General features: G+C 30.3%; 2 protein-coding genes across 5 annotated transcripts; one reads left to right on the top strand and one right to left on the bottom strand.

The window, feature by feature from the left end:
• Positions 1-686: 686 nt before the first annotated feature.
• On the top strand, positions 687-5143 carry su(f) (cleavage stimulation factor subunit su(f)). 4 transcript variants are annotated; one of them, XM_076400412.1, is made up of 14 exons: positions 687-1003; positions 1054-1245; positions 1302-1334; positions 1738-1835; positions 1893-2121; positions 2182-2340; positions 2402-2593; positions 2653-2844; positions 2901-3064; positions 3145-3297; positions 3353-3547; positions 4297-4457; positions 4515-4649; positions 4704-5143. In XM_076400412.1, the coding sequence occupies exons 1-14, from the start codon at positions 980-982 to the stop codon at positions 4907-4909; spliced, it is 2133 nt and encodes a 710-aa protein (XP_076256527.1). In that variant the 5' UTR covers positions 687-979; the 3' UTR covers positions 4910-5143. The 4 variants fall into 4 exon arrangements, with proteins under 4 accessions (XP_076256527.1, XP_076256526.1, XP_076256528.1 ...); XM_076400411.1 differs by having other exon boundaries at positions 798-1003; positions 4297-4649; XM_076400413.1 differs by lacking the exon at positions 1302-1334 and having other exon boundaries at positions 798-1003; positions 1054-1266; positions 1725-1835.
• Positions 5003-6621, bottom strand: LOC143193956 (uncharacterized). The gene is made up of 4 exons (XM_076400415.1): positions 6499-6621; positions 6286-6445; positions 6001-6205; positions 5003-5949 (listed from the first exon to the last, which is right to left on the bottom strand). Exons 1-4 carry the CDS (start codon positions 6507-6509, stop codon positions 5150-5152), a joined length of 1176 nt encoding a protein of 391 aa, XP_076256530.1. The 5' UTR covers positions 6510-6621; the 3' UTR covers positions 5003-5149.
• Between the last annotated feature and the right edge of the window lie 3070 nt (positions 6622-9691).

The following is a 9691-nucleotide window of genomic DNA, read 5'->3' as shown; positions in this document are numbered from 1 at the left end:
TAATATTGAAATATGGCACCTGTCAACATATTGACAGATTTTAAATACCTGTATCCTTTAGAATAATATAAAATTCTAGTCTAAAATGCTTTAAATATATTTCAGGAAATTGAAAAAACTTTGAAATTGAATATATTGAAACTTCCATACCATTATCGAATACATTTCAAATTTGTTTCGGAGAACTTCTAAACAAGTTCGGTTTCGGGTAAGAATCGGCCTTTATCGAATTCTTTGGAAATACTTTTAAAAAGAGACAATATCAAATGGAGAATCGAAATTCCTTTTTAACGTTTAAATATTAGATATGAACTACAAAAGAGCAACATCCCATGTAAATATTTAGCTAAATAAAGATATTACTCAAAAGTTTAAAAATAAAATATTATTAACATTGTTTATGTTATTGATCTGTTTTTCAATAAAATTTATATTTTTATACAAAAGGTATTTGTTGTTCTGCAACCAGCAATACAAAGGATATACCATAAATTGATTCATTAAATATAATCGATTATGTTGTATATTTCCATAACACTAAATTTAACCTATTATTTTTATGTTATATAATAGAAAACGTTTATTATTCGTGTTGTTAGTCAGCTGATGATATGACATTATCTGCAACCAGTCATACACAATTAATTTATATTTGTTATGATTTTTTAATACAATAACGTTTTTAGTGATGAACTTTTAATGTTAAAGAAATTTGTTTGTCTCTTTATAGCATATATTATTTTTTAATGCCAATAATTATAATGAATTTCGGTACATGAGTTTGTGAACTGTCATTTATGTCATTTTTAATCTATCTAGAATGTAAAATACACATTGTACAGTTTACTTCATTTGTTTGTTGGTAAATTCTGAAAATTTACTTTGAAAGTTAGTTTATTATCTGCATATCTAAAGATTGCTGTTAAATAATTAACTGATAAGTTGAATAAGTAACTGAACATTCCCAGGAATATTCAGAATGAATGAAGAGCGTTTGCACATTGTAAGTTTTTTATAATAAAATAACATCGATTTTAACTTCCAGTGTTTTAGGATTGGGGTAATGACAAACTCTACAGAACTCAGAAACAAGTTGAAAAAACTCCATACGACTTGGAAGCTTGGTCAATACTGCTTAGGGAGGCCCAGACAAAGCATATATCTGAAGTTCGAGCTCTTTATGAACATCTAATAACAATATTTCCAAGTGCTTCAAGATATTGGAAAATATACATAGAACATGAGGTATATAATTAAAACAAGAAAGTATATTTTGTCCTAATATCACAACTTCATTTCAGATCAAAGCCAGAAACTTTGAAAGGGTTGAGAAGGTAAACAAAATGATTAAGTGTTTTGCATTTGACACACTGAAATTTAGTAGTAATTTAAATAAATTTAAATTCTTATATAAAAATGAATTTTATTCCTATTTATCCATGTGTGTTTAAAAACTGGGAGGAATAGCTTTTAATCGCAGTATATTATTAATCAGCATAAGCATATCAAAAGTAGTGATTGAAAGCATTCTTTCTGGTTTGACCCCCATAATGTCAAGTTAAATTTTTTGGTAATTATTATCAATGAAATTAGTGTTGTGTTTTTTGCCAAAGGTTGTTTTATTTAAAATTTAATAAGATTTAGTAACGTTAAATATTTTATTTCATCGATATGCATTACTATAATACAATTTAAAAAAAACCAATAGTCTTAGTCATAATTAGATTTTTTTAACAGCTATTTCAAAGATGTTTAATGAAGATTTTGAATATTGAATTGTGGAAGTTATATCTTACCTATGTTAAAGAAACTAAAGCTTCACTGCCAACATATAAGTATGTATTTAGAATTACTATTAATAAAACAATTCAGCAATATTTTCAAATTTATAGAGAAAAAATGGCACAAGCCTATGATTTTGCTTTGGACAAAATTGGAATGGATATCCATTCCTACAGTATCTGGAATGATTATGTTAATTTACTAAAGGGTGTTGAGGCAGTTGGTTCATATGCTGAAAATCAAAAAATTTCTGCCGTTAGAAAAGTTTACCAAAGAGGCATTATCAACCCAATGACTGGAATGGAAACATTTTGGAAGGATTATATCGCTTTTGAACAGGTATATCTTCAGAAATAATATATTACTGAAATAACGATAAAGAGTTTAATTCAATTTTAGGGTATTAATCAAATCATTGCGGACAAAATGAGTATAGAGAGAAGTAGGGACTACATGAATGCTCGCAGAGTTGCTAAAGAACTTGAGGTTCAAATCAGGGGAATTAACCGAAATGCTCCTAGTGTGCCCCCTAATGGAAGCCCAGAAGAAAGAAAACAAGTAAGATTAAGTTATATATAACTGAGAAACTATTGTATTATTAAATTTGGAACTTGAACAGGTTGAATTATGGCAAAAATATATAGCTTGGGAGAAAAGTAATCCGCTGCGAACTGAAGATACAGCATTGCACACTAAAAGAGTAATATTTGCTTTAGAACAATGTTTATTGTGTTTAGGTCATCATCCAGATATATGGTACCAAGCAGCTCAATTTTTAGAACATAGTAGTAAAATTTTAGCAGAGAAAGGAGTAAGAAGATATTTTTAGTTATAATTGTTAAACATCATTTTATTATATTTTATTTTTAGGATGTAAATGCATCCAAACATTTTAGCGAAGAAGCGGCAAACGTATTCGAAAGGGCAACAAGTTCACTATTGAGTAAAAATATGTTGCTTTATTTTGCGTATGCCGATTACGAAGAAGGTCGTTTAAAATATGAAAAAGTCCATCAAATATATTCTAAATACTTAGAAATACAAGATATAGACCCTACCTTGGTACATACTTGGATTTGGGGTTTGTTGGATTAAGTTCTAATTTAAAAATGTTTTAGGCATATATACAATACATGAAATTTGCAAGAAGAGCTGAAGGGATCAAGTCAGCTCGTGCTGTTTTTAAGCAAGCTCGCGAGGATCCGCGAGCCAAGTACCATATGTTCGTTTGTGCCGCACTGATGGAATATTACTGTTCAAAAGATAAAAACATCGCATTCAGGTGCATATATAATATGTTTGCCATTTTCCACGGCCTACTTATTTCCATATATTCCACATTTCATGTAAATATTATTTTAGGATTTTTGAATTGGGCTTGAAAAAATTTGGAGATATCCCGGAATACATCACCTGTTATATTGATTATTTGTCTCATTTGAATGAAGACAATAATACGAGAGTGTTATTTGAAAGGGTACTATCGTCTGGAAGTTTGGAAAACGAAAAATCCGTGTATGTGGAGTTGTAGCAAATATTTGTTGTATTCTTATATGATTTATTATTTTAGAGACATATGGAACAGATTTTTGGAGTTTGAATGTAATATTGGAGATTTACAATCAATCGTCAAAGTAGAGAAGAGGAGGTCGGAGGTGTTGTCAAAGATCAAAGAGTTTGAAGGCAAAGAAACCGCACAGCTTGTTGACAGATATAGATTTTTGGATCTATTTCCATGTTCACCACAGGAATTGAAAAGTATAGGGTAAATATTTTTATAATTTATAATAATATTTATGTTCTTGTTTTTTGTCCTATAAAAATGTCATAATCATGAATATTATCATCAGTTGTTGTATTTCTCAACCAATGAGGTGCTGTTGTTGTCGATGCCTCAGAAATCGTTCAAATGTTCTTTTCTAAATATAGAGCTTGTTTCGTCTATTCAAAACGATTTTGCTAAACTATTCGATCAACTTTCATTTGATTCGTGAAAAATTGTATGTCAAATCTCCATAAATCATGTTCAAACAATTGTAATCAGTAAATCTCATTACTTTTCCTCAACATTCGTATCAACTAATTAGCCTTTTGTTAGAAGTAATTCCACCCTGACAATAGAGGTCTTAAAAAAACTTTTCTGAATAACAGTAATTGGCGGCTTATGATTTTGGAGCTGAATTAACAATACCCCCTATAGTACCCATCATGCTATTTTATGAAGATTCCCGGCACTTATTAAATGTTAACAGCAACATCATTCCAGTATTCTCTTTCTAATTGTAACCTTTGCGTAAGTACTGGATTTGATTTTGGGCATTTATAGGAACCTATGAGTTTTGCTCGTATCCGTTCTCATTCGATGTGTTCTCCATTGAGTTCGTGTATTCGCTATCGTGGCATATTCAACAATTGCTTCAGATATTTATCTTTCTAATATAGTTGAGTTTTTATTCATGATTTATAACATGATGTGAAACTATCAAAAATATATGTTATTTATTTAACTTTTAGATATACCGAAGTTATTAATATAACCGGAGCAGGAAAGAGCCATATTCTCCAGTCAATCATTAATCAGGATATTGAAATGCCATTACCGACTCCAGATTATTCTCAAATGATTCCATATAAACCAAAAGCTAATCCTTTGCCCGGCGAGCACCCTGTCCCAGGTAACATTTTCAAAATAATAATGAAATATATATCAGTATTATTACTGTTGTTTTTAGGTGGTTCATTTCCAATGCCACCTGCCGCTGCTCACTTATGTACATTACTTCCTCCGCCACATTGTTTTAGAGGCCCATTCGTCCACATTGATATAATGATGGACATATTTAATAGAATACATTTACCTGATCAAAGTAAGTATAGTTCACAATTCAGCCATTTGTTTTCTTAATTAACTCACTTTACAGTTCCATCTCCCACTGAAAATGGCGATGTTCGCTTATTCGATATAGCTAAATCCGTTCATTGGATAATAGAAGAAAACGGTGGTCTTGGTCTTAAGCGGAGAAAAAAGATTGGTTTATCTTTTGATGGATCGGATGATGAAGATATGCATTTACCACCATCTAATGATATATATCGACAAAGACAGCAAAAGAGAGTTAAAAGTTGAATGCACTTTCCGCTGAACATTTCAGTTTCCATGTTTTACGCATATAAATTAGTTGTTAAAATGTATTTTGTTCCTGAGAATAAAAATCTAAAATAAAAGTATCTACTATATCTATATTTTAATTTTTTACAGCTGATGAAACATACATGTTATGTTTAAAAAAATCAACCTTTGTGAAGAAATAATGTAATAAAATAAATACTATAATAAACCTATACATAATACACAGGAAATGTTATATTATCCCTGTCTTGCCTCCCTTTCAGCTTTCCGTTCAAAGTACCTTTTAACAGCCTCATCAAAAATTAACCCAACTGTTCTTTTCTTCCATATATCTATTTTGGGTTTTTTAGCCTTAGGTTCTTCAGTTTCTTCTTTAACATCACATTCTGTACTTTTACCATTTGGTATATCTTTATCATCTTTACCCTCATTTTTCTTTGCTAATGCTGCATTATCACTTAATACATTTCCTTTTTCTGGTAATTGAAGTTTTTCTCCTTGATGCTCAGTATTTTTATCCATCTTTTCATCCTTTTTATCATCGGTGCTTTTCTCCTCTGGTTCACTATCTGAACTTGAATCTATACTGAAATCTGAATCAGCATCTAGATTTGAAGGCAAGTGTTCCTTCTTAATTTCTTTTTCTCCTTCGGAATCAGATTCTTGCTGTGCTTCTGATTCTTTTCTAGATCTATATTTTCTTTTCTTTGCTGTTTTGTTCTTTTTGATTGTAGCAGTTTCTTCTCTATCTGATTTCTCATTTTCTTCGGGGATCTCTTTATCATTTTCATCACTATCACTTTCTTTCTCTTTTTTTATCTGATTTTCGTCAATCTCCTGTTTAATTTTGTCTTCATAGATTACTTTTTGTTCATATAAATGTCTGTAAAATCCATCCAAGTTTCCCTGTTTTGTAACATCACCAATGGCTTCCAAGTATTCCTCTCTTTTTTCTTGTTCTTCCAAGGCCCTCATTTCTTCTAATTTTTTCTTATATGCAGATGTAACAAAAGATTCTTTATCTTTAAAGGTTTCACCTACATCAAATAGTATTTTAGTATAAGATAAATACTATATATAGATAGTACCTTCTGCTTCCCTTTCTTTCTGCACTTGTCTTTCAATTCTCCTTTCATTTTCCCTTTTTCTTCTATCAGCTGCTGCTAACAATTTGGTAATATATTTGGGCTTTTTATCTATATCTTTCCTTGCCAATTTTGATGCTACCTTCTTTTCATTCATTTCATCATATACTTCATCATACTGATATACAGTAGGATCCTCTTCTAAGGCCTAAACAAATTATGGGATAAAATGTTATTATATTATGTCAAGTCAAATATTCAATACCTTGAATATTTAATATTTTATACCTTGAATTGATTTATTTCATCCTGTTTACGAGTTCTACTGAACCCTGTTGGCTTAGATGGAACAGGTGCATCTGAATCAGAATCTTCATCAAAAATAGAAGGACGAACAATATTTTTTACTATGCCTTTTTTCTCTTTGTTTTGTAGAATTAATCCGTATCTAAAAAATAGAGGCTTAATTTATTGAGCCGTTTTTACCTTAGTTTTACTTGCTGTTTGGACATGTTGGCATTCCTTAAATTAATGTTATTAAAATACAAATAAGTTTATTAGATTAAGATATAATTGAACATCCATGCATTAAAGAAAACAAATAGATTCCTAACCTAAAAAATATAATTTCTCTTAATGGGTCATCTATGTGAACATTATATTACTAGTAATTTTTACAGATAACTGTATTTTGATATTGTTTATTTTAAGTATATAGTTTATAATATATATACTATCCTGATTATAATATCTATATGAAATGCTAAGAAATTTTGTATTTTACACTATAATTTGGAAATAAGAATTTTTAGAGGTTCCTTTAACTTATCTTCAAGTTTTTACTATAGTTTGCTTTTAACGCAATAGATGGCACAAGAAGGGCATATTCTGAATTCTAAGTAATTTTACCTTAAATAATTTTTAAATGAAATAATTGTATTGTTATAATTTTAAGTTCCGCTGTTAAAAACTAATAAAGCTCGACGGTTGATAAATATAATATTTTGTTATCTTGGATATACTTTATATAAATAATCTTATTGTATTTAATATAATAACTTATAAATTTAATTATTTAAATATTATTTAATATCGTGCTGCCATAGCTGTAAACTACTAATACTAGTTCTTTACTAATGTTACCGTTTGAGCGAAAATGAGATACTCAGTACAGTAATTACATAATAAAGTCCCATGTGCGAATAATTATTTGACCCTAGGCCTGAACATTTTGTAATACTTCTCAATGTCCTGATTCCAGGGGTCTTGTCGCTACATTTATCACAATGCCTGGTCCCAAATGAAATACTTGTTTAATGTCGTAGAAAAGAATTTATCAATGGGATTAAGGTCTTGACTCGATGTTAGAATTATTCAGGGGGACTGGCAGTAAGACCAGTCACTGCACTGTAACTACTGTCTGAAAGAGATTGATAAAAGTACGGTTTATTACGGTATATTCAATAATACAGGAGGCCGCAACAATCAATTATATCGAATGACAGAAAAATGGTACTACTGATGTGTATTGTATTTTCTTGTGTGTATTGTTTCGTTTTTTATATTAAATATGATTGATTTGATAAAAATACTTACTATTTATGTTTCAATCATGGTAGTATATATCCGTCGTGATTTATATTTTTAAGTTAAGAAATTTATTACTAGTATTGAAAGTATAAATTAATTTATTTTTATTATTTATTGGTTATAGTTAATATTATAGTTCATATGTTAGTTAATAAACATGCAATTCTAGAGGTCTGATACGATTTTTGAGGCCGTCTATACGGAGTTTATAGGAAAACTTCTTTCTTGTCAGTAAAAATACACGTTGAATAAAAGTTTACGTGCAAATTAACAATAAAAACACCATAATTTTGACATACCAAAGAAATGAAAATCAAAGGCGAATGACAATAAAATTATTAGCTCCAGATAACACGGTATATAGTCCATTAACTAAAACAAGTGAACTTACGTCATTTAAATTTATGACGCCAAGTTTTCGCAATGTTGACGCATGAATTTTAAGTTTCGGCTTATTTTGACTTTGACATAACATCACCTCTTCATTCGACGAAAATTTCTTCCCAGTGAGCATTCTTTTGAGATATGAGTACAGGAAATAGTCGCTGGGGGCCAGATCTAGAGAATGCGGTGGATTAAGAAGTAATTCGACGCCATATTCATGGATTTTTGCCATCGTTCTTCACTGACTTGTGATACGGTGCATTGTCTTGGTGAAGCAGTACTTCCTTTTTCTTCAAATGCGGCGGTTTTCGGCGATTTCGTCCTTCAAATGGTTCAATAATGCTATGCAATAGTCGCTGTAGGTGGTCCTTCCTTTTTCAAGGTAGTCAATGAAAATTATTTCATGCGCATCCCAAAATACAGACGCCATAACCTTGCCAGCCAACTGTTACGTTTTCCCACGTTTTGGAGCGGGTTCATCGTGTGTAGTCCACTCGGATGACTGTCTCTTCGGCTTCGGAGTGAAATAATGCAGCCATGTTTCATCCATTGTCACATATCGATGCAAAAACTCGGATTTATTACGGTTGATCATCTTCAAACACTGCTCCGAATCATCAATTCGTCATTGTGTTTGGTTAAAAGTTCTCATGCCCCAATATTCGTAAATAATATCATGTACACGTTCAGTTAATATCTTTAGAGTGTCTGCGCTATTTCATTCAATTTCAGCTTACGGTCATTCAAAATAATTTTGTGGATTTTTAAAATATTTTCGTCGTTAACAACCTCTATTGGGCGTCCACTCTGTTCACTGTTTTCGGTGCTCATTTTACCACGTCTAAACTTAGTATGTTGATTTTCCTAACTCGGCATCAAGCCAAGTTTTTGTTTCAACTGTATTTTTTCTCTTCAAGAAACAATATTTTATCAACACGTGGATCTTTTTATCAATTTTTTCACAACAACAAAAGTTATTTTACTAAAAATGTAATAATTCACAAACTAATGATCCGACATTTGTTAAATTTATACACACATCTTTTGAGGGTTGGGTTTAACTAAAAAACATATGGATTTAATTCTAGTAGCGCCTATGTGTGTATCTATGTGTCAGGCCGGGGACTTTTCAATTGACTTATTATATTGACATTCTAAATGTACTAAAATAATGAAAAAAATATGAAGTTATCAAATTAATTCGATATAACTTAATTCAACATTATAGTACATCTAATGTATCAGAGTAATAATAGGCAGCAATTTGAAATTTAGCAAAACAAGCAAAGCATCAAAACAATATTTGCCAGTTTATAACCTATAATTATAATCATAAATGTTTTGAAGAATTTTGTAAATACTTGACAACCAAGCAATTTTTGTAGGCTGATTCGTTTACATGTTGGAACGTATCAGTATAGTATTATATCTTTTTTAACTAGTATAAAAGCGAACTTGCTTCATTTCGATCATAATACTTGTTTCTATTAGTGATATTGTTTATTTCATTGTTTTGAGCTTGTCTTGTTATCTTGAATAATCTTTTGGAATATAATTTTTGTAACTATAGGCGTCTTATGGTCGATATGAATGGACTTGAGAATAAAGAATTTTCATTTTTATATCAACCGCAGACCAGAACGAATTGTATATATCTTCTGAATCGAATAGTTAATTAAGTTATTTAAAATAAACAGTACAGTTAATTGTACATTAACGC

The sequence above is a fragment of the Rhynchophorus ferrugineus genome, unplaced genomic scaffold (genome assembly GCF_030347505.1).
Source record: "Rhynchophorus ferrugineus isolate W39M unplaced genomic scaffold, kcgeb_rfMv2 rfM3, whole genome shotgun sequence".
Taxonomy (NCBI): domain Eukaryota; kingdom Metazoa; phylum Arthropoda; class Insecta; order Coleoptera; family Curculionidae; genus Rhynchophorus; species Rhynchophorus ferrugineus.
This window is presented reverse-complemented; position numbering and strand designations above follow the sequence as displayed.

Bases quoted from the DNA above. Each gene is read 5' to 3' on its own strand.
- LOC143193956 (XM_076400415.1), bottom strand. The intron at 6,206-6,285 runs GTATAAAATATT...TAATTTGTTTAG, and splicing joins ATGAAATAAATCAATTCAAG to GCCTTAGAAGAGGATCCTAC. The intron at 5,950-6,000 runs GTACTATCTATA...TATTTGATGTAG, and splicing joins GAAAGAAAGGGAAGCAGAAG to GTGAAACCTTTAAAGATAAA.